General features: G+C 55.7%; 2 protein-coding genes across 6 annotated transcripts in view; one reads left to right on the top strand and one right to left on the bottom strand.

Annotated features, from left to right (window-relative positions):
* The first annotated feature begins 131 nt into the window (after positions 1-131).
* C17H16orf96 (chromosome 17 C16orf96 homolog) lies at positions 132-20,635 on the top strand. 3 transcript variants are annotated; one of them, XM_061600254.1, is made up of 17 exons: positions 132-440; positions 2,520-3,184; positions 3,442-3,546; positions 4,634-4,714; positions 5,341-5,415; positions 7,472-7,613; positions 8,288-8,352; positions 9,796-9,906; positions 12,419-12,493; positions 13,043-13,207; positions 13,335-13,453; positions 13,990-14,052; positions 14,133-14,222; positions 14,638-14,797; positions 15,178-15,277; positions 16,202-16,288; positions 18,022-20,635. In XM_061600254.1, the coding sequence occupies exons 2-17, from the start codon at positions 2,762-2,764 to the stop codon at positions 18,186-18,188; spliced, it is 2,028 nt and encodes a 675-aa protein (XP_061456238.1). In that variant the 5' UTR covers positions 132-440; positions 2,520-2,761; the 3' UTR covers positions 18,189-20,635. The 3 variants fall into 3 exon arrangements, with proteins under 3 accessions (XP_061456238.1, XP_061456239.1, XP_061456237.1); XM_061600255.1 differs by having other exon boundaries at positions 134-440; positions 2,863-3,184; XM_061600253.1 differs by lacking the exon at positions 132-440 and adding an exon at positions 560-808.
* UBALD1 (UBA like domain containing 1) overlaps positions 20,554-23,778 on the bottom strand; it is a 9,360-nt gene continuing 6,135 nt past the window's right edge. For 2 of the 3 annotated variants that reach the window (XM_061600263.1, XM_061600264.1), the window contains exons 2-3: positions 22,859-22,921; positions 21,134-21,532 (exon numbers count right to left, since the gene is read on the bottom strand). In XM_061600263.1, the coding sequence (XP_061456247.1) occupies positions 21,224-21,532; positions 22,859-22,921 (372 nt within the window). In that variant the 3' untranslated portion in view covers positions 21,134-21,223. Of the gene's footprint in view, positions 21,533-22,858; positions 22,922-23,561; positions 23,644-23,778 lie in introns of all 3 variants that reach the window. The other variant, XM_061600262.1, reaches the window with a different exon arrangement.

Raw genomic sequence — 23,778 nt, 5'->3', positions numbered from 1 at the left:
AGAGCCAACGGAGGGCCGGGGGGCGTTGTCCCCCCGCTTGGCTTTTCCAGGTCGTGACGTTGTCCCTGGAAGCGCCCCCCCCAACTCGGGCCAATCCCTTCCCCATCCGAGTGCCGCCTTGGCCGCCTCCTGCCGCTGCTGAATGCCCCTTTCTCCGGCGGCATCAGGCCTGCGGGGCGAGAAGGCGGCGGCGGGGGCGCCCCTGCAGGCCTCCCGTCAGCACTGCCGCAGAGAGAGAGAACCGCGAGGGGCAGGCAAGGCGTAGCCTTCGCCCAGGGCGGCTGAGGCCCGCACAGACGCGCCCCGGTTGCAAAGGGCTTTGTACAGGTGTGGCTGCGTGACTGGCTTCCCTCCCGCCCCCCAGCCAAGCCTCCAGACGCCCCAGAGGAGGAATCTGGCCCGGAAAGGAGTTCCCGGTGTCCGCAGTGGGGAGTCCTCAGGTCAGCCACGCTCGCGTGGTGGGGACGGGCAGCTCCTCCCCCCCACAAAATCCCGCGTATCCCTCGGTAGCAGGAGGGGAGGAGGCTGACGCAAGCTGGGGGGCCCAGAGGGCGGCGCCTCCCCCCTTCTCTGGCGAAGGGCGTCCCCCAAGCAAGAGGGAGAGCCGGCGGGGCGGGGCGGGGCGGGGCCGAGAGGGGGCACGGCCCCCCTTCCCTCGAAGCCGCCTCCCTCCCACCCCACCGCGGGCCTCCTGGAGGGCCACCCAGCGCAGGCGGCATCCAGCGCCGCACCCACGAGCGCAGGGCGAGCCGCCCGTTCCGCCACGCCGGGTCACTTGCCAGGGCAGCAGGGGGGCCGCCCCAGCCCCGTGAGTAATTGCATCAGAAGCAGCCTTCGGGGGGGGGGGAACGCCTCAAACCGGCGGGCGGGCGAGTGAGTCACCTTCTGCTCACCCGCCAGCCAGCCAGCCTTCGTCCCTCCTGTCGCAGGCCCAGCTGAGCCGTGGGCGGCAGCACGCGCTGGGCCAAACCACAACTCCCAGCAAGCCCCCCGCGCGTGCGGAACTCCGCCCCCCCAGTTGCGCTCGTCCGGGGGGGGGGCGCTAAGGGGGGGGCGTCGTCGAAGCAAGTGTTGGCCCCTGTTTGCTAGTGCATATTCCTCTCATACTCTCCATTATGACCCTTTTGTAACGGTGGTCAATAATACTTCCTTGAAGTGTCCAACAGTTTTAAAGGACAAGACTACGCAGCACATCCGGACGCCTTGTTACTAAACAGCTGGCAGGGATTTGTCATAGGGCTAGGTTCACCCCATGCACTGGAGTAACGGGTAGTGTGAATTCTATGTATAATTTTTGCGATTTTGTTATATGTGCCTTACTTGCGAATTACCCATGCGCATGTTTTTTTATTCCCGGATTGTGATGGCCTATGGCTGTAAACAATAAGGCAGACGAGAGGTAAGGTAAATCGCAGAAAGTGTGATATTCTGGGGAAGCGGCTTTGTTGCTGGTATGTGACTGACTCCCACCTAAAAGCAGCAACAGTCGGCCAAGCTCTCCTGTTAGCCTTCTGGCCCCACCAGCAGCGCTTTCAGTGCTGGGGCCCTTCAAGAAATGTTGTTGCTATGTGCCTTTGGAGAGCCAGTGTGGCATAGTGGTTAAGGTGCTGGACTACGACCTGGGAGACCAGGGTTCGAATCCCCACACAGCCATGAAGCTCAGTGGGTGACCTTGGGCCAGTCACTGCCTCTCAGCCTCAGAGGAAGGCAATGGGAAACCCCCTCTGAATACTGCTGACCATGAAAACCCAGTTCATAGGGTCGCCATAAGTCGGAATCAACTTGAAGGCTGTACATTTACATTTTATGTGCCTTCAAGTTAACTATGACTTATGGTGACCCAATGAATCGGCGACCCTCCAATAGCATCTGTCGTGAACCACCCTGTTCAGATCTTGTAAGTTCAGGTCTGTGGCATCCTTTATGGAATCGATCCATCTCTTGTTTGGCCTTCCTCTTTGAAGAAATATTCCTTACCATTGCAGACAAGGCCTGCTGCAACAACCTACGGTTTTAGACACATGTTCAATACTTTTTTTATTTACCCAAGCTTTTCTGAATCAAGATTTTAATTATTGTCCACTGATCATCTTCTAGTGCTGCACTGTTGTTTTAACTGTATTATTTTTGGGTACGTTTTAAGCATATTTTTGGCTTTCTGTTCACCAGTCTGATATATTATAATGTGAGTGGTTTATAAACAAATTTCAAAGATGTTGAGGAAAGCATGTTATGCCTCCTCCAACAGCAGCAGCATTTGTACTCGCCTGTGACTCCAGTTTTACTGGCAGTGGCGAAATGGGTTGGACTGGCAAGCCGCCATCCAGCTCCCTAGGTAACAAGCCACAAGGCCCTCCAGGCTCCAGCAACCAGCTCCACGCCCCGTGCCCCATTCCTTCCAGTAGCACCTGCCCTTGGCCCTGAAAGGTATTTGAGTATTGGGCTGTTGTCCAAGTATTTCAGTGATTCACGCCATTCATGACAAACCCAGCACATTCCTTGTGCTGTCCATCTTCCAGACCTTCCCGCATTCCAGGGTCTCCTAGCAACCAGCAGAAACTTTCCACGCCAAGCAGAACTCCAAGCAGTGTGCCTGGCGCAGTCCTCAGAGGAGTCACATGCCCCCGGCAGTGACTGATTAACCAAGAACTCATCAGGCTGTGTTACTGTTGCATCCCTAAGACAACTAGCCAACCTCTGTGTGTCAGAGCCAGTGGAACGCTCATCGCCTGACTCTTGGAGGCCAGCAGCCACGAGGAACATGAGCCACAGCATCTCCTTTGCAGAGCTGATCAACTTGGCCATTGGAACGCCAGAACTGGGCAATGTCAATTTCAACGCCCTTCACTTATTCCTCCACAGCCTCCTGGATCATCTCCATTTGCAAGACACAAGGAAAGAAATTACTGATGATGAGCTGGACTTCATTAAGCCGCCCTCAGGCTTTGCTGCCTCTGTAGCCTCTTCCGAAATGGTCCCAATCGCAAGGAAATCCAGCTCTATCTTTCATCAGTTGCATGGCAGAATTACGGCCATTGAGAGGCAGCTGAATTTCCTGAACGATGCCCCTGACACTGCCCAGCTGCTCGCCCGCAGCCAAGGCACTGCCCAGCCAGCCCAGGACATGTGGCAGATGATGCAGCTGAAAAAGAAAATGGAAGTGAACGAGGAAGGGATGATGAAGGTAAGGGGCCTTCCTTCCTGAGGAGGAGCGCCACCTCTGCCCTTTCCTTCCTCTTTCCCGGCCAGCTTGCCTGGGCCACCTTGAAGTGGCCACCTCAGGCTGCCCCACTATCTCATGGTGCCAACTAGCCTCAGCGTACGTGTGAGATAGTAGTAAGTAGGTAATTGCAAAGGCCCAGCAGTCATGATGAGATGAAGGCCCTGAAAGGCTATCCCTTTGGTTCTAGCCATGGCTAAGTCTAGCTTTGTCCTGTGTAGGCCATGAATACGTTGCAAGATCTGCTGAACAACATCTGCTCCCTGAAAACAACCACTGACAACTTTCAGGAAGAGCTGGGGCAGCTGAAGGATCACTTCACTAAGGTGAGTATCCCCAGAAAATGTGCCCCTCATTTTGCATGATGCCACAAACAGCATCTCACAGTGGGGCAGGGAAGAGCATGGGGAGCAGAGGAAAAGAGGGGGGTGTACTGAGTATGAAGACTGCCTGGACTGGGCCCCCACATGAAGAAGTGCCTCTCTTCAGCCCTAGATAGATGAGGCCCAGCTGTGGCTACTCATCAGGTATGGGAAGGCACTTTGCACATGTTCAGAGCCTCTCTTTGTAGCAGCAGCAGCAGCCAGTAGCAGCAGTTCTGTTCTGTGGACTGGTGAGGCAGAGTGGGCTATCGGCACAGTTGGCCCTGGGGGCCCTCTGTGGCACTGTGGATCTCAGGCATTGTTACAGGGCAGTAAACAGGCCCAGAGAGGGCTACAGCGCAAGCCTGGTGGGGGCGACCAAAGTTGCATAAGAGCACATAATTGTGCCAACTGCTTGGGGGTGAATGCAGCAAAGTGGCCTACTTTGCCACCTTCATTGCATCCTCCAGTCCAGTTCATGAACCCAAGTGCTGGTTTATCACAGACACTCAGAATGACGCCCAGCTTGACACATATAACCCTGGTGTTGAAAGACCTGCACTGGCTGCCTGCTAGCTACCAAACCAAGTTCAAGGTTTTGTTGTTGACATTTAAAGCCCTAAACAGGTTGGGACCAGGGTGCCCAGCAGATCACTGTCCCTGATATGAGCCAAGCCAGTCCTTAAGATCGTACAAGGGGACTCTGCTGGGCATTCCACAACCAGTGGTTGCAACACAGGCGCAGGCCTTCTTGGCAATAGCACCCACCCTCTGGCATGCCCTCATTGGCTCATTTGTGTGGTGGAGGCAGTCGTGACTCTTAAATTGCTCTTAAAAACTTATGTCTACCCAAACTTTCCTGGACTCTGACTAATTAAGTTTTGTATACAGCTCGGTTTTATTTGCTATATAGTTTTATGTTGATTTCATCTAGATCTGGGGGGGGGAGAGAAATCAATGTCAGTTTTTGCTTGTTTTCTTGTAAGCTGCTTAGAGGTTATTATATGAAGTAGTATAATTTTTTAATATAATAATAATAATGACTAAACAGCTCAATGTAAACGAAATGAAGGAGCAACTCATGCAACTGGATATGCAGGCCAAAATGATGGAGGAAATCAGAGAACAACTGGTGAGTGAACCCCCACTCCCGCCCCACCAAGCCTGCAAGCAGACAGGATGCTTTTCCCGTACCCTCAGCTTGGACCACCAGTTCAAATGTTGTTGTAAACCGCCCAGAGAGCTTCGGCTATGGGGTAGTATACAAATGTAACAAACAAACGTCACTTGTGCATCTGGGCCAAGATGGAGCAATCCAGGGCAACAGGGATGCATCCCTTCTGGGCGCCTGACTGGCCTGTCACGGGGTTGCCCATTTCAAAGCTGCCTCTGCAGAGTCACAGCCACCACAAGCCTTCTGATGCTTCACCAAAGTGCCCAGCCGGGCACCAGCGGGCAACAGGCACTCAGCTGGCATAGCAACACCTAGCAAGGGAATGTGCTTGTTCTGGCAGACAATGGAGGGGAGACTAGCTTCCTCCCCTTGCCCCCAGCCACTCTTCCACCCAAGGCAAGTGGCTCCGCATGGTGCCAGTGCAGCGGCTGAAGATCCAGGAAGAGCCCTCAGCCCAGCTGGCTATGTAATGGGAGGGCCCCCAGTTTTTCTCTGCCTTGGGAGCAAGCCTGATCGCTAGGCTAGGCAATGAGGGAGGGGCTGCTTCTTCACACACACACTCAACTCCTCCTCTCCTGGCACAGGGCCTCACCAGCACAGCCCCAGACTCTTTCGATGTGGTGCGTTGGAGCTCCCTCTGCGAGATGCTCACAGGCAAGGTGAGTGGGGGGGAGCAGGGAAAGTGCCTCCGCTGAAGGCAGTAGCGTTAAGAGGTTTTGGTACAAATATACTGCAACAGAGTGCAGGAATAACTCGTTTGGTAAGACTGGCAGCTGAAAGAATAAAGAAACTTAAGGTTTATTACTACAAAGAGGTGAAGTCATACACGCTGAAGTGGCGCTGTGCCTGCACTCAGGGAGCCATTACTGAACTAATTGAGAACAGAGACAGGAAGGAAGGGGAGGAGCAAAGCCTACAAAAACAGCAAAAACTTGAGGAGGAATCCGCACAGGGAAGAATAGGTTACCTTTCTCTCTGTTGCCACTGGTTCAGGTCGCTTGTAACATGCGCTGGTGCTTTACTCCCAACCAGGAGAACGGAAGCAGAAAGGCAGCTCTCTCCATCCTGGTGGCCCACATTGACTTGTGTGAGATCCTGTAGTCCTGCAGAAGAGAGAGGGGGCCCACAGCTCAGTGGCAGAACACCTGCTTTGCCTGCAGAAAGCCTCTGCTTCAGCCGCTGGCACCTCCCGTTAACAAGGGTGGGGTAGCGGGTGACAGATCTCTCTGCCCGGCCACCTGGAACGTGACTCCTGGTCAGAGAAGGCAGTGCAAGGACAGGGGGACCAATGTCCAGCTCAGCCTAAGAGAGGCTCCTGCATTCATCGTACGCGTGGCCTGGAACTCAGCCAGCTCAGCCAGGTGTATCAAGAGGATAGATGACATTGCCGGATATACCTCTCACATGGAAGGCCTGCCAAGCCCCACCCCATCCCCCAATGTCTCTGTCATGGGGCCCACCATGTCCCCTTAGCCTTTTGGGCACAGGGCACAACATCTCAAAGGACCCTGAAGGTAGGATTGGGGCCCTGGCAATTGCCAGCTCCAGAGCAGGTGGCAGGTCAAGCCTCTGCACAAACCAGGCCCCACCGCAATGACAGTGGCAATCCCCCCCATCCGCACACGTGCCTCCAAGATCTCGCCCCGTTTCAAGACCAGCCTCACAGCTGAAGGGCCAGAAAAACCTTGGCTTTGTTTGGCTTAATTGAGAGTTTGTGTCCTGCACCAAGTCTGGTCTTGAATCCCATGGGGTAAAGTGGGCCAGGATTTGCAGGACCACAAACAGCTCCAGGTAAGCAACCTGCTCTGGCAAAGGTTGAGGGCAGGTTGAGCCTTTTTGAGCCTCTGCACCGGGAGACTTCCTCTCCCAGGCTCCGCCCCCTGTAGGCAATTTTTCATTCTGAAAGGGCCAACAATCTGGCACGAAGATGGACACTCCTCCATCCCATCAGCTCCCATCCGACACGCTCCCTGCGCCACTCAACCGGCGATGTACTTGGTTCCCCAGGGGAAGGTGCCTGTGGGGTCCTGCCTCTGCCCCGTGGGAGGCAGTTCTGTGGGCTCTTGTCTATCAGCCTGAGGCTCAGCGGTCTCCAGATCTCTGGCGTCAGGCTCTGAACCTGGTCTGAATCCTTAGCTGGTAGGAAACCCACTAACCTCCAACTCTGTGTTTGCATTGCAGCTGGCCTCCGTGGGGTCATCATGTCAGTCTGACCTTCACGATGGGGCATTGGATGTCTCAGACTGATGTCTGTGCCAGCACACAGAGTGGTCATGAAATACTCACAGGCCTGGTATTTCTTCCCATTTTATAGGCACGGAAACTGAGCCTATGACATAATAATATCAAGCCAGTGAGTTTGATGACTGAGTGCAGATTTGAAGCCTCTGCATTCTTGGCCAAGGATGAGTTTTGTCCGCCGGAAGGCAATGAGTGGCATGGGAAGAGCAGCAAAATTGGGCTTGACTTATGGGCAAGCGGTTTTTCTTGCCCCGCTGGGGGAAGGATGGCTGGGGCAGGCCACAGCGGCTCCCACAGCCCCGCAACATCCCAAGTTTCCCACATCACCCTGAAGGTAGGATTGGGGGGGGGAGACCAGTGTTTCCTTTGGGGATGCCCTTTCCAGCCCGTGGCCGTTCGATCCACCTGCCGGACCCTTGGCAAGCTCTGCCTCTCTCCGTGCCTCAAGTGGGCTTGTGTCTGTTTGGGTTGCAGAGCTACCCGGATAAGGAGGGCCGAGAGAAGTCATCCAGGGAGATGCTGGCTGTCCTGGGCCAGTTGCCCGAGAAGCACGAAGGGCTCACCGCCCACATCGCTCAGTTGGAGGAGCAGCTGAAGCACTGGGCTGGCCTTGGAGGTGAGGCCCCAGAGCGAAGCGCAGCCCTTAGGTGACCCAGGCACAGCGAGGGGCAGGAACAGTCCTCCGTGCCATAACATTGCAGGCTGCTGCTCCCGGGGGTGGGGGGGACCCCCAGCTGGGGTTGCCACCTTCCAACCGAGGCAGAGAATGTGAGACAACCCCCGTCTCAGTGCTCCTGGAACAGTGGGTGGCAACAGGTGGGCCAGGCTGGAGCTGAACTCGGGCCAAGTGAGGAATCATAGAATCATAGCATTGGAAGGGGCCCATAAGGCCATCGACTCCAGCCACCCTGCTCAATGCAGGAATCCAAATCAAAGCACACATGACATGTGCCTCTCCAGCTGCCTCTTGAAGGCCTCCAGTGTCGGAGAGCCCACGACCTCCCTAGGTCATTGGTTCCATTGTCGTGTGGCTCTAACAGTTTTTCCTGATGTTCATGTGAAATCTGGCTTCCTGCAACATGAGCCCATTATTCTGTGTCCTGCACTCTGGGACGATCAAGAAGAGATCCGGCCCTCCTCTGTGCTGCAACCTTTCAAATACTTGAAAAGTGCTATCATGTCAGGGAATGTGCTCTGTTCATGCTCAACGGCATCCTCTTTTACAATTTCCTTGGATTCTCCAGAGTTAGGACCAGGCAACTGAACTGTGAGTCTTTTTTCTGCTTCCAGGAGATTCCGAGTTCCCATCTGAACTGAAGTCTCTGCTGGAGCGGATTCAGAGCCAGAATGAAAAGGTGACTTTCAAAGCAGGCACTCCAGAAGGTCATCTATGCCACCCACCTGCAAATCAACCCACACCGCCCAGAAAGATTAATGACAAATAGCCTCTTTGTTGCATCTTTATTGCTCCTGAATGACAGTTCCTGCTTCTGTAGAGTGGAGGAGGCTTTCATTACATATTTCTTCTGATCATTATTTTTAGTATAGTGAAATAGAACGGTTTTGCTATAAAGGAACTAAAAAGGGGAAAGCAGAAAAGGAAACTGGGAATCAACGCCACCCCACCTCCACCCAGGGTCGAGGTACTGAAATTAAGAGACAATAATTTTTCCTCACTAATCTGTCACTGATGCACAACAGAACAGAGAGCAATAAAAGGAAGCTACTAATTAATGTTCCAGGAGGCTTACTTGGGAGTAAAAATTGTCAGAGGACCTTGGGTCAAAGAGCAGCAGCAGCTGGATAATTCCACACTCCGTCATGTGAAGGAAACCTGTGGGGGCCTTTCAGCCGTTCCAGCTCCAGTACTTTTTGGACAGCAGGAGCAATATTTGCCGGTGGCGTAAGATGTGGGCATGTGTTTGGGGGCCAACCTGGCCTGGCCCATGGCAGTCTCTCAGCCAGGGAGGCCAGGCCCAGGCAGTGACTGGCCCACGGTCATCCAGCGAACATCATGGCTGATCAGCCGTGTGAATCCAGGCGGCCTGCTGATGGCTGCTGCTCCCTGTGACCGTTCGTTCCCGTCATCCTCATAAACTGGGGGTGATGCTTTTTGGGGATCTTTGGACACTCCTCGGGGGTGTTGCCAGGAGGCAGCCTTCCTCAGCCTGGTGCCTGCAGATGTGTTGGACTGGAGTGCCTCCTGGTCCAGCAACAGACGGCTGTGCTGACTGGGGCCAATGGGAATGAGAGTCTGAAACAATCTGAAGGGCCTCAGGTTGGGGAAGGCTGCTCTGGACCGTCTTTGGGTAGGAGAGCTGTTGTTATGAGGGCCTGCACTTTAATGCTATCGAAGACACCCAGCCACCCTGGAGAAAATATTCTCAGGGGCTGGCAATTGCTCCTTCAACTCTTCCAGCCTCTGGGATGCAAGATGCTGGTTTTGCTCCACCTGCAAGGCACGGCGTGGAAGGACAATGGGACTCTGGCAGTGGAGGGAGGAAGGGCGGGCCATCCTGAAGTTGAGTGCAGCCATGCACAGTGTTTAGGCCTCAACGCAGGGGGCCTTCCTGTTGCTTTATCTTCTGCCGAATCTAACCCAAACCTAATTCCGGAAGGCCCTGGTCCCCATTAATTCCTGGACTAGGGGAAAGGTTGTGGCCAGACCTGGAACAGATGCAGATGGCAGTGGAGGGGAGCAGCAATGGCCCACCTGGCCCAGCTGTAGCCTGCTGGCCAGGAGAACATCCCGAGCATCCCAAGCTGCATCTCTGAGTCCCGTCGCTTGCTTCCCTTAGGGAAAGGAGTCGCTGCAGGGCGCCTTGGATCAGATGCGCAAGCTGAAGGAACAGTGTGAGAAGCTGCAGATGGGGGTGGAGAGGCTGATGAAGAGCACCTCAGACATCCAGGTGAGCCGTGGCCCTCCCGGGGCAATTCCACGCTGACATGGCTGAGCAGCTAGCCTGAGCTGGAAGCAGATGCTCTCTCCCCTGGGTGGCAGTATCGATGGCCAAAGGGGGCTGCCCCTGTCTCCCCACAAGGGGAAGTGGGGGCTGCAGGCTTGCTGAGAGCTCTTGCCCCCCCAGTGCCTGAAGCTGAAGTCCTACGTTTGATCCTTTTGATGGGGTCTTGCAAAGTGAACTGCCCCACAAATCCCCAGCACAGCTGAGGCTGGAGGCTGGTTCCCATTGGGACTGGCAAAGCAGAAGACAGGAGGCGGGGCCAGAGCCAGTGACAGGCAGACAATTCATTTTGCCCCTATCTGCCTCCCTGCTCAGTTATACAAGGGCAGGGGTGGGGAACCTCTGCCCCACCCAGGCTAATCTTGCCCTCGCCAAGGGGTCATTTGGCCCATGAAGCCAATTTCCTCAAAAAAAAAAAAAAACCCACTGACATGGCATTAGCTGATGGGCGGGAGGACGGGTGAAATCCTGCATTGGGTGTGCACCCGTTCCCTCCCAGCAGCCAAAGCAGCAGGATTTAACCCCCAGCTGATTGTGTATGTGTGTGTGGGGGGGGTTACATCCTGCTCAGTTTGGCAGGATTCCTGATTCCCTCCGCGGCTTGTGCATCTGATGGCAGCATTAGATTTTCCAGGCCCCAGCTTGGTGGGGGGGGGAGTTGGGGGGGGGAAGAAAAAACTGGCTTTATAAGTGTGTGCAGGCAGAGGGAGGGGTTGAGGAGGCTTGGTTGGGGAGAGATAAAAACAGCTTGCAAAACTGGTGGGCACTTATTTGCCGTCTTCCCATTCCTTCATAGAGAAGTGTGTTCCCTGAAAAGGAGGGAGGGAGGGAGATGGCCGAGCTTGCAAGGGGTTTCATTGTGAGGTCAGGGACTGGAGTTCTGTCCTGGAGGAAACATTCACGCCACAAGACTGTTGTGCATGCGCCCTCCCCCACTGGCCGTTTGCCAGCCAGCCAGGAGGCAAACGTCCCTTTTGCTATGGAAAAGGGGCAAAGAACCTGTAGGCGCTTTCCCTGTCAGTGTCTCCTGTGGGGGGCATGGGTTTCCCTTCCTTCTCAGGTGCCCTGATTTTATGCAGAGCTCCAGCAAGGCAAGATGCTTGATGTGCAAGCAGGAAAAATGGCGGGATGGGTGAGATCCAGTGCCGGCCTTTGGAGGCCTATGCTTGAAATGTATGGTGTGGACGTGACCTTTTCCTCGCATAAACGGGTATAGGACTAGAGTCTTGAACTGAATCCCCTTCCTTTGCTGTTTTCTCTGTATTGGATTTTATATGGTAAGCTCCTCAGGGCAGGGACCTGTTCTCTTGTGCAAGTCTATAGATGTCTGCTTGGAAGCAATCCCCACTGACTTACTCCCATGCAAGTGGGTTTAGGCCTTCGCTTGCTGTTTATTCCCATGTTGAACTTCTGATTGTAAGCTCCTCGGGGCAGGCACCCATCTTCTTCACAGGCACACAAGGGCAGAAGATAACTGCGCTTTTGCTGTTGTTGTGTACTGCTGTAGTGTAATGCCACAGTGGATGCGTTAATCTTAATTATCCTCAAGGTGATGATGATTTCATCATCATTATTATCATGTTGATGATGTGATTATGATCAAAATGTTGTTGATGATTGTCATTATTATCATGTTGACTGTCTCCTTGGCTCTGCCTCCATTTAGCCCCCAAGCCACCCCGGTAAATTCAGGGGCCACCAGCTGCCACTGCTGGCCTCCAGTATACGCAACTATGGGAGCTGGCCTGGCCTTCCCAGAATGCACTGCAGGCTAGATATATTGTTGCATTTTTTAAAAAAAACACCAAGCTGTATAAAATATTACATTTCACAAGTTGATACTTAACATTGTTGCTTTAATCCCACCCCCCCAAAAAAGCATCTCTTAAATTTGATTATAAAATTAGATAACAAAAGTTTGGGTTGTTCAATTCATTTTCTTAGGAAAATCGTAACATTTTAAAGATGTGCCAAATGTCATTTGACTTTTAGTTTGGAGACACTTTCTTCGCCCTGTGCGATGTGGTGTAATAAGAGTGTCACTATCACAGGTATCATAAGCATATATGCACACAGCACTTGCCTAGCACAATGTCCACATGCAGGCCAGGTGGGGGTGGTAAGGGACCTCCACTTGCCAGTGGTCAACAGCACCCATCACCCCACCATCCATTGGCCTGGCCGGTTTGGGCTGATGGAAGTCAGGAGTCCAATGACACCTGGAGGGTGACAGGTTCCCCACCCTTGGCCTACCTGGATGGTAGCTGAATGCCCTCAAGGCTTAGGTTTTGAAGGTCCAACATAGTCTGCTGGACCTCAACCCCCCCCCCATCTCTGCCTTTCAGTGGGGCTTATATCCTGCTGTAGCTCTATGCCCCCGGACTGGTGTCTCTTGAGTGTGCCTCAACACTCAGGGCACAAAAGCTGGTCTGAAGCATGACTTTTGTCCTGTCCACAGACCATGCGCATCATGTTAGAACAGCTGGACATCACAAAGGCGGACAAAGCCCTGATACAGGAGGAGATGAACGTGGTACGTGAACCGCATGGAGCTGGAGGGGGCAGGGTGGGGCTCTCGCACCCATCCAGGTGAGGCACCCCACTTCAGGAGTGGCTGTTCCCACTCTGAGCTCAGCTGCTCTCTGATGTGAGGCAAGTAAATGGGATTTGCCAGCCAGTGAGGTGTCCAGTTGTCTCTTCCTGATCTGGAGACAGCACCCATTTTCTTTAGAGTGGGGAGGGGGAGTTGAGGACCTGTGCCCTTCAAGGGAGAAACGCAACCAATTCAGCGTTTTTCCATCCTTGCCTGCTTTGAAAAGCTCGATCTGTTGTTTTTCTGCCTGGCACTCTGTTGTTAAAGGCTTGCCAGAAGGGGGGCTGCCTTCCCCAACCTGATGCCCTCCAGATGTCTCCAGTGGCCATGCCATCCAGAAGGCACCAAGTTGGGGCCAGGTTGATTAGGAGCAACCCGCAGGGGGGCACTCTCAGGGGATCTGGAAGAGGGGATCTTCCTAGGCTGAGCAGCTAGCCTTCCAGGTCCCCCGCTCTTGAGGGCAGCGGAGACTCACTGCTTCTCCCCCAGAAAGCCGACAAGAGTGCCCTGGAGGCCAAGGTGAACCACGGGGAGCTGCAGTCGGCCACCACCCAGCTGAGCGAGATGATGCAGGACCTGCTGCAGAAGATGTCCCTCCAGGACAAGGACTGGCAGAAGGCCCTAGAGAAGCTCTTCACCGACATGGACTGCAAGGTAACCCTTCCTGCTAGGGGCGCGCCTCGGGCCTTCCCTCGCTGAGGCACAAAGTGCAGTGAGGCGGCCTCGAGCAAAGGCGGCCTTGCAAGAACCAACCCCCCTGGCCTTCCTTGTCTCCCCACAGCTGGACCGGATGGCCCTGGACCCCCTGAGCAGGCAGCTGGAAGAGGTATGGAAGTTCGTCAAGAAGTATCTGAGCGAGGGCCCCCGCTTTGATGCAGACAGTGCTGCTGGCTTTAAGAAGTGAGTGTCTGGGGGCCGGGACAGAGAGCCACCTCTGTGCTGGGAGGGCCAGCCCAAGCCATTTGGCCACCTGGGAGAGGACAGGAGGTCACCCCCACCCTGCTACGCCCTGCAGTGCCAACAGCCACTCCTTGCTGAGGAGAAGCTGCCTCATGTCTTCTGAGGCTTTGCCAGAGGGCCCAGCCCGGCCTCTGTTGGCCGCAGAAGCTCCAGTGGCAGCGCAGGGGCTGACGAAGGAGCCAGCTCACCCTAGCCTCCCTGCAGGGGCTGAGGAACCGGGCCTTTGCTCCCTTCACACCCGGAGGCAAACGGCTCCTAATAGGGCCGGCCCAGGCGGAAGCCAAGCCTAGCAGAACTGCGGCATCCTCCCCCTTTGAAGCATGCAGCCAGCTCTGTGCCACCCTTCCTGGGATGAGGGGAAGGGGCCGGGGCTGGCGGGTGCTGCTGACCAGCCCGTGGGGATGGAGGGAAGGTGCTCGGGTGGGGCACAGCAGCAAGTGCCTGGGGGGCAACTTGCGCCCATTTGCATCTTGTAGGCAGCTCTTTGAGAGAGTGAAGTGCATCTCCTGTGACCGGCCTGTGACCCTGATGACGGGGCCGTGAGTACAGAACTCTCTGCTTGCTGGGGGGGGGGCAGCGCTGGCTTTCTCCGTTTCACCCTTCCTGTCCTTCTTTGCAGACACATGATAACCATCCGAAAGGGGCCCCTGCGGCCTCGTCCTGCCAGCGCCAACGGCTATGAGTACCTGGCACACAGGCTACAGAAAAAGTGAGGAGCGGCCGCGGGGGGGGGGCACCGGGAAGGAGTAAGACTGCTGATGACCCCCCCATTCAGAGGGGAGTGAAGGGTAGAATGGGAGGCCTTGGGCTTTCCACAGTCTGGAACAAGGCAGCTGGATGTTCCAGAGGTGAGGGGCAGAATCAGGGTGCCTCGTTCTATGGGTTTTATTCCTGTGTTTATTTATTTTTATTTATTTATTAAATTTATATACCGCCCGACTAGCGATAGCTCTCTGTTGTGTTTCTGCCACAAGTCCCTGAAATGGCAATGCTCCCCCCCCTCCCCCCAGGCTTTGGGGCCAGCCTCTCTGCGGGTATCATTTTGTCTCCGGAGCCCAGGAGACTGGCAGCCTCCAGTCCCAGGCCTGCCGGCAACGTGTTGGTGCTGCGGCTTCCTTTCTCAGGGATCCTGAGATGACCGATGCAAGCGGCAACCAGCCCCCACAGACCTGCTGGCAGTGCCAGGCCCACCATCAGACTTGCACCATCAAGCGCCTGACCAAGGCCCAGGACCTCACCACCATCTATCCCTACGGAGACCCAACAGCCATCACTTACGACAATGTAAGCTGCTGCTTGGCCCTCTCGAGCACTTGCAGGGCGCCCCGAGAGGGAGGCGGAGGCTGGGAGGGGGAAGATCTGCTTGCAGAACGGCCAAAGGAGAGAAGGGCAGCCTCGCTGGATCCAGCCAAAGGCGCACCTTGTCCAGCCTGCCATTGGTGGCCAGGCAGATCCTTCCAGGCAGCTCACGAGCACAGCAGGAAAGCCTCCGGCCTCTGGTGCCCCCTGGAGGGCGACTGCTTCCGGATATTCTGTGTTTCCATATATAATCGCTCCCGAGTGGCCTGCCCTCCTCTTCCCAGAGATCTGAGCTGGTGGCTGTGCCTGGGCTGGGTTGGGCTGTGGTCTTTTGCCGTATCTCACAGCACCTGTTGTCCTTTCAGACCGAGGTGGACATTCTTGGCGTTAATGGTGTTCTCTACAAAGGGCGGGTGAGCTCACACGCAGCAGAGCGGGCTCTTGCCCTGCAGAAGGAATTTACAGGTGTGGCTCCGAAGCGCTCTCACTTGGGGTCAGCTTGTGCATCCAAACAGTAGTGGCCTTGTTTGGGCCCACTGGTCCTCCATCTCTAGGGTCTTTGTCTATGCTAGGGCCCTTTAGCGCTCTTGAGGCATTGTGAACCAGAATTAAAATGGTGGCTCCACACAGCACTTAACTGTGAAAGGGCAGCAGCCATTATAGGCTTCCACAAGGTGTTTCATACTTAGCTGATTTGCGCTAAATCACCCTTGTGCAATATGACAGATCGTAGGTTTTTGTTTGAAAGTGAGAAAAATGCTTTCCTGGTGGGGAGGGGTGCATGCGCCCCTGTGCAAGAATGAACAGCAGATAAAGTGCAAGTTGAGCCTCCAGCCCCAGAGCATCTCTGCTCCCAAAGGAGAGCCAGGAGATGACTTAGCTACTGTCTGAGGGATGCCAAATGCCCCTCCAAGCCACCTTCCCAACATGGGCCACATTTCGGATCCTGGGTGGGAGACGTCTTTGACAAAATGGGGTTTTGTAGAACAAATTGCTAATCTGAGCAGAGTTTGCAAGTGCTGCCTTTCGGATGAGGTCTCCTTAATCATGGCTCTTCAGTGTGGGCTTCAAGTGTTGAGGGTCACTTGGGCAAGGCACCTCCACGGGCCTCCTCCCTCTGTCTCCCCAATGCACTGCTGTTGTTGGCAGCTCCTCCTCCTCCCCACTGACTTGCCTGCCAGTCAGAGTCAGGGAGCAAACCGGCAGTGGCCTCTACCAATCCTCACTCCAGCCACCATCATTGTCTGGGGCAAAGCAAGAGGTGGATGAACAAGCAAGCAGGTAGCAATGAAGCGGAGGAGCAGGAGGTCCCAGGCCTGCTTGGCAGGTGCCTCTTTGATGCCCCTGGGCCTCTGGGTTGCTGACTGCTCTTTTCCCTTTCTTCTCCAGTCATGAAGTCTCCCCGGCCGCCATCGGGGGCCAGGATGGAGAGGCCCCGCACAGCCTTTGCAGATGTCAGCGTCTCCCCCTATGCAGGTGAGTATCTGCTTCCCACAGTTCTTGTCCTGGCAAGGCCAAGGTGGGCCACGGCTACTTCCTGACCCAGTGGCTCTGTCTGTCAGCAGGGTGGTCTTCTGCCCCGGAGCAAAACAGAGGTACCCCCTGTGGCCAGAGCGAGCAAGCCAGGAGGCGCCCAGGAATTGGAAAGTAGCCTGATAGCCCTTCCTCCACTCCCACTGCCTGGAGAAAGCGCAGTGCGCTTTTCTCCTTCTCCCCTAATGCCAGGACCCAGGAGGGGCACCCAGTGAAGCAGAATGGGGGATGATTCAGGAGAGACCAAAGGAAGGGAGCCTCCACGTAGCGCAGAGTGGAACGATGGAATTTGCCCTCTCCTTGGGAGGTAGTGACGGCCACCCACTTGGCGGAGGGCTTCGAAAGAGGCTTAGACAAATCCAGGAAGCCTCTCGAGGCGGCTTGCCAGTATGGTTGCCTTGCCCCCAGCACTGAAGCGGTATGCCTTCTCAGGAGCACGAGCGGGGAGAGTGCCCTATTGTACTTCACGCCCTGCCTGCAGGCTTCCCAGAGTCGCCTGGCTGGCTCCATGGAAAAGCAGGATGTTGGACTGGGTGGGCCTTTGCTCTGACGCAGCAGCTGGGCTCCTCGATGTTGAGGGCTGAGGTGGACGGGAGGGCTGGTTCAGTGGGCTGCAGCACGGACATCCCTTTCCCAGACAGCAAGTGGCAGGATGGGGCAGAGTTTTAAAATCCAGAGAAGTGGCTGGTATTGTGCTAGAGAGGGACTGTGCATGTGATCGGCTTTGGCCAGCAGTTTGGCTCCTTTTCTGGATTTTGCAGCCTGCTGTTTGTTTGCACATGTCTGCATGAAGATGGGACAGAAAAGGGGGGGTCAGGGAGGCACACGTTGGTGTCTCACAGTGGATTGTCTGCTCAGGCCCCAAAGGCCAGCGTGGAGGAGCAGAGGTAGTGAAAACTGGACAGAAACCATTCTTCTGCCATGGGTGCAGGAGGAGTCACTTCATGTCACTGCGAAGGTTCTCAGGGGGCCACCTCGGGCGGAGTGGCTTCTGCTACTGCCCTTTATGGAGGCCCCAGTCCACCTCTGCAGGAGCCAGTGCCGCTGCAGCTCAGTCAGGCCAGCCAAGAGGAGGGCTGGGCCGGGCACAGCTGCTGCCATCCAGGCTTGATGAAGGATGCTTGGCGTTCAGGAGCTTAAAAGAGTAGCCAAGCAGAAGAGAGAGCGGCAGAGGCCGGAGGGGATCGCTCTCTCTTGGCTGCGCTGCAGATTCACCCCCTGGCAGTGGGGGGGGGCTCTTGTCAAAGCCCCCTGAACACCCAAAGCCTCTTGGCAGAGGATATTAGGAATCCTGAAGCACTGGCCCTGGGTAGCCTAAGGAGGGACCAGCTGGCCCGCTCACTCTCCAAGCTCTGGAAAAGGGACTGAGCCTGCTGAAGACCTATTGTGGACAGACCAAGGGCACTGGGACCAGGCTGCCATTCTGCTTCCTACAGCAGATGTCTCTGGAGAGGACCCGGGCATGGAGAGAAGGCGGAGCTTCCTGAAGAGAGTTGGTGCTTGCTCTGATAGCTTGTGGGAATTTGGGTCTGTATTGTCCTTCAGCTGCAAAATGGGCATATAAGGGGAGCCCTGCTCCACAGGGTTGTTTTGAGACCAAATCCAGCAGAGGCTGTAATGTACTTGGTAAATTTGATAGCAGCAGCACACACTGAATGCCTCTCTCTCTCTCTCAGCCTCTTCCACCCGAAGGATGGTACCACCATCACCTGGCAACCGGTCGCAGCAGCTACAGGTGCAGCAGCAGCTCACCTTTGAGTCTGTGGATGGGACAGTGACCTCTCTGAACTCCAGTTTCAGCCAAAACCACTTTCAGAACGGTGGAGGGGTTGCAGGCATGTGAGCTGTGCTGCTGCCCCCCGCCCCCCCCGGTGCCATTTGGACAGCTCCACTTTGTGCCCCTCTCGTGCTACATCTCTGCATCCCCAGCAGGCAGGGCTGTGGCTCGGAGTAGCTCCAGGGCTGTCCCACAGGCCCCCCTCTCTTTGGCAGGCCCAGCTGGGTGAGGCTCTTCACTCCACACCAACCGCGGCGTCTTCCTGCAATCAGCTGCTGTGTTTAACTGAGCCCCTCCCCGGTTTATAGAGGCACCGTGACCCCTTGGAGATGGAGGTGTGGTGGGCCTCATTAGCAGCAGTCTATGACCCAAATGTGGAAGCTGACGAGGCGGGGGGGGGGTGCCACGCCTAGAAGGACCCTGCCAGGGAGGGGTGCTAGGAGCGCTCTCTTTCCATGAGTTGCCAGGCTGCCCATTTGGAAGCCTCCATCCCCTGCCATCTCAGCTGGGGCCATGTGGGGCCACAGGCAATGCAATGGTGGCAGATGCCGCGTTTCCCTCTGTTCGCTCATCCGCCCTACTCCCATGTGAACTGGAGGCCGGAGGATGCATGTGTCTCCCTTGCATGTGAAAGGAGCACTTCAGATTCCAGAGCAAGACATTGAGTACGCTTCCTGGAGCCAGAGAGTACGGGGAAGGGGGCTGGGGAAGGGGGGGCAGGCAGACTCAGCAAAGCAAGGCACCTTCCAGCACTTTTGTCTGTGGGCGGATGAAGGATGCCCTCACCTTTTGGTCCCTGGGCACAGACTGGCATGGCCTCCACTCTGGCTCCTGTGTCCTGGCCCACCCTTGCAGTTCTTCGCAGAATGGGCCATCTTTCTCTGGGGGAAGTGGCCATCTCTCCCCTCCTGCCATGGGACCCCTGGAGCTACTCCCAATGCTGACCCCTGCAGTGGCTGTGAATTACAAAAGAGTTTGTTGAGCATAAGGAAGGAAGACACCGGCCCCACAAAGCTGTTCTCTGCCTTTTCAAAGTTGCTGTCAGCAGCTCCGGGTGCTTATCAAGTCCCTTTTTGCAAAGGGCAGAGGAGGGGGCTGGTGGTGCGGGGGGGTGTGTGCTGCAGATTGCCCTCCCCTTCCCGGTGCCCCCTGGCATTTGTGAGTAGGGCAGGGAGAGGGGGATGGGGTGCTCTCTGAAGCACCAGGGCCAACCAGGGTACCCCCCAGGGGAACATGGCCACACCCACTGCACCAGCCCTCCTTTGCTGGTGCCCCACTGCAACCCTAGCCCTCCTGCAAGACATTGCGGGGCTACAGCAGGGCTCCACTGGGCAGTGAGGGCCTGCAGCTTTCCCCATCCACAGCTGCTTTCCCTGTCCCCCCCCCAGACTTTGCCCCACGGGAAATGCATCCTTGTTTGGAAACTCCCCTTATCAGACCATCCCACAGACCTCCATTGCAACCCTTCCTGGAGGGTCCTGCCTATGTAGGAAGCTGGGTGTTCCTCCTTGCAGGGGGGTTGCCCAGAAAGAGGTGGCGGAGGGGGCCCTTTTCCTGTTTTATAGGTCTGGGGCAGAGACGGGAGGAGCAGACACCCCCCCCCCCGCTTTATCATTTCTGGGGTAGGCAAAGACGGAGCAAGGCTGTGCTCCCCCCCTGCTTTGAGTGGAAAGGGAGGCAATTCTGTAGACACAAGACACAACTGCCAATGGCTACTGGCCGCAATGACGGTGTGCAACGACCTCCAGTGCTGAAGCAGGTATGCCTCTGAATGCCTGTCTCTGGAGGGCCGCAGGGGGGCAAGTGACGTTGCTCCGGGTTCCCTTTGGGGCATCTGGCTGGGCACTGATGGGCCTGCTCCAGCTGGAGGGCTCTGCTCAGAGGCTCTGCCCTGCTTCAAGCCTGTGCCAAATCCTCCACGCAGACGAACGGCAACATCCCTGGCAGCACAGCTGGGCTAACTCCTGGTCTCCTGCCTTGCACTCCCTCCTGCCCTTTGCGGTTGCAGTTCCATCCCCACCAGTGGCCGTTTCCTTTCTGAGACTGCAGACATGGCAACCAAGCAGTCCTCATCACACGGGTTAAGTGAGTCCCTCCACCCTCCGTAACTAAGGAGACGAGTAGCTGCCAAATCATGGCATTCTCTTAACTGGGGATGCCAGGACTGGAGGAGGAGCCCCCAAGGACGCCAGTCAGGAGGTCTGCCACCGGGTGGGGGGCTCAGCACTGATTTGGCACTTAGAGAGGAGATGGGGAACTGGTCTGGGGCACGAGGGGGCAGCTGCCACCATTCTGCTTGTTTTCCGTCCATGCCCAGCCTATAAAAAGCAAAGGCTTCTTTGCAACAAGGGGGGGGGTCAACACAGCCTTCAGTAATGCTGCCCACTGTGCCCCTCCGAAGCTGTTCCACAAACAATGTCAGGAAAAAAAATTAATCCATAAAAAATGTGCAATTATTAAAACAGAACAATTAAAAAACAAACCCCATACTTTTTCTGGGGTTTGTGTTTAAATCAGCATGCAAATTGGTCCATGGTTGGCTAGGCCCACCCTGGATGGGAGCACAGAGGAAGCTTCTGTACAACTGCTGGGGAAAAAGGGTGGGGGGAGACAAAGGGAAAGTCCATGGCTGGAAACCCATGGCCCCTCAGGAGTGCCTTCCTACCCCCGCTTCTCACCGGCCTCAGCAAGCACCCAGCAGCTTTTGCCTTGCAGGCTGATTTCCCCCAGCAAATGCTGCAAAAGTTACCTCCCTTTGGGAGTCCAGAGAAAGGTGCGCTGGCTGCCACAACCACCTCCTCTGCAAGGCACTAGGAGGACAAAAGTAGACCCCCCCCCCAAGTGTGGCTTTACTTGCATTCAAATCCTTGCTCTGTGTGTGTATATATATATGGAGGAGGGCATACACAGCGAGCGTACACCCCCCATGCCTCTCCGAGAACCACCGTCCCAAAGTAGAGCCAGGCAACCCTAACCCAAGGCAGTTGGTGTCTTGTCTCTCAGCCACAGTTTTGTGTCTCTGGGGCAGTGAGGGGCTCTATCGCACCCCCCTTCAGGGGAATAATCCATGACCGCCGAGCCCTGCCCCATTGCCCAGGGCCTCATCTTTCTGCCTCCAGGGCTGTGCTGGCCTTTGGCTCGGAGCTGGCTTGCTGGGAGACGCCGCTGGGCCAGCCAGTGGGCTGCGCAAGGGTGGCGGGCATCCAGGCACCCGGTTGCCCAGGAGGAGAGCAAGCAGGCCAGGCCGAATGGAAGCCTCCAGGCTGGGGGAGTGGAGGTGGTGGAGGGGAGCCTGCCAGGGCTGCTGCAGGGCTGCTGCCAAAAGTCTCTGAGGCCTTGAGGCGGGAGAACATGATGAGGGTGTCTGGAAAGTTGGGTGGTGTTGCTGGCGTGTTGGCAGGCGTGCACATCTGCGTGTAAAGAGAGAGAGAGGGCGACCGCTCAGAGATGACCCCCACCATGCTGTCTTCCTGCCCCAGACTCCGCCAAACACTCCCGGAATCAGGTCTGTTTCTCAGACATCTGCTATGCACGGCCCACAAATGAAATGGCACGGCCGAGGGGCTGCCGCACATCCTGGCCATCTCAAAGTGGAGAAAAAATAACACGAAGGAGGCTGGGTCAACTCTGGAGCATTAGAAAGGGAGGAGGAGGCAGCAGGAAGAGCCCAGATAACTCAGTGCGGCTGCTTTGCCAATCCCAGGCTGGACGAGAGCCCGCCTAAGCAAGTCCAAAAAGTGGAAGGCCACCACCAGGGAGTCATGCAGAGGGAGGAGGGGCCTGGCTTGGCATCCGGTAGCTCCCTGTGAACGTCAAGATCAAGGGGGGAAGGCAGATGCGCCGGAAAGGAGAAATGAAGCAGAATGCTCCCAGCCAAGGGAAGAGGAGACCGTGAAAGGGTGGAGAGGCACAGAGGAGGAGGCTGAGTTCAAGGTGGCTAGACAGTGAGGCGGCGCATGCGCCTTTTATTTATTTTGAGCTGGAAACGACCGTTTCCTCTTTTGTTAGTGTCATGTGGGTGGTGCTTGCTGAGGATGATGGGAGTCATCTAGGCCACGGCATTTCGGGGCACCAGGTTGGCTTCCTGGTTTTCTTCCATGCCTCAGCATTTCTTGCAAAGTGAGCCTTGGGAAGACTTTCGTGGATGTGGGGGAGGGGTTTGAATGATTTGCAGCTGATCTGGCCCTGAGGGGCTCTGGGTATTTTGGCCTAATTGTCACGCACCTGGAGCTCGATGAGAAACACACACGGACACCTGCTTGCGGCATGCATGTCTGGGAATCCGTACGTGTGTTAACACCAGTGGATGAGCTTAATCTGTGCAGATTTTGAACTTGGGCCTGGGTTCAAACCTCACCTCACCTCATTTGGTAGCTTGTGAGGAGGCGGCTTGTGAGCTCAGCCTCCCACCTGCACTTCAGGATGACTACTGGCCTATTTCACAGTACTGCCGCGAAGACATTACGCAGTTTGGGAACATAAAGCAATGTAGGTTGCATGGCCTTCTGAGATCCAGGCCTTTTTCACGGGGCCAGCCGAGATTGTTATGCTAAGTTGAACTGGGCCGAGCAGAAGCTTCTCCCCTCTGCCGCTGCCCCCCCTGCAGACAAAGGGTAGCAAGCAAGCACTCCTCCCCTCCCCCCCCAAAAAACCCTCGCACTCCAGATCCTGGGCACATTGTCCACCCCATCCACCCAATCCCAAGGAAGAACGGGCAAGTTTTGCAGGCCACTTACCATCTGATGGTGGGGGTGGCTGTAAGGGAGGCTGGACTCTTGGAAAAACGCACTGAGGGCCGTCTGCAAAAAGGGCAAAAAGATGAAAGGTAAGAACACTGTCCTCCTTGCAGGCAAGGCCAGGCTATACCTCTGGTGCAAGGCAGCTGCTGAAAGTAACTCTGGTAGAGAAAGCCCCCCCCCCCGCAGCAGGGAGGCAATGGAACAGAAGGGAGGAAGGAGATCCCCCCACTGTCAGAGTCAAGATGGGGGAGGGAAAGCATTTCGGCCCTGGTGAGAGCAGGATTTGATGGGAGGACAGAACCTTCCCCCCATTTTCTAAAAGTATTCCCTGGGTGCTAAAACCAGTCCTTTAAATTCCCTCCCCCTCCCATACAACCTCCCGCCCCATTCAAGACAAAGTTTGGAACAAAGTTCATGAGCTCTGGAAGCCCACATAGGCAGCAACCACAAAAGGCAAAGAGGACAAAATCTCTACCCCACACATTTGGGTGTTTGGAAACCGGAGCAGGAGGCTCCTTCAGCCCTCTCAGACCAGGATGGTTTTCAGCAAGGAGACGTCAGCTGTGCCACAGAGAGGCCAGCCTGACAGCACAATCTCCCCCCCAAACCCTTCTTGTGTGTATACAGGGGGCGGGGTGGGGAGACATTTTTAGGAGCACCAGCAAATCACCCAATCCAAAAGCCCCCCCATCTCACACACACGCATGGATCCTCTGCAGGGGTTCAAGGCACATCAAGGGGGGGTGCAGCCACTTGGGAGGGTCTTGGGTGAATTCAGGGCACTACATGCAGAAAACAAAAGGGGAGCCTTGTGTCACAACGACAGCAACGCCGTATGTCAGAAGCATCTTCCCCCATCAAGTTAATGTCCCTTTTCTCATGGAGGATGCATCTTATCTGTGTGGCTTCTACCCACG

The sequence above is a fragment of the Rhineura floridana genome, chromosome 17 (assembly GCF_030035675.1).
Source record: "Rhineura floridana isolate rRhiFlo1 chromosome 17, rRhiFlo1.hap2, whole genome shotgun sequence".
NCBI lineage: Eukaryota > Metazoa > Chordata > Lepidosauria > Squamata > Rhineuridae > Rhineura > Rhineura floridana.
This window is presented reverse-complemented; position numbering and strand designations above follow the sequence as displayed.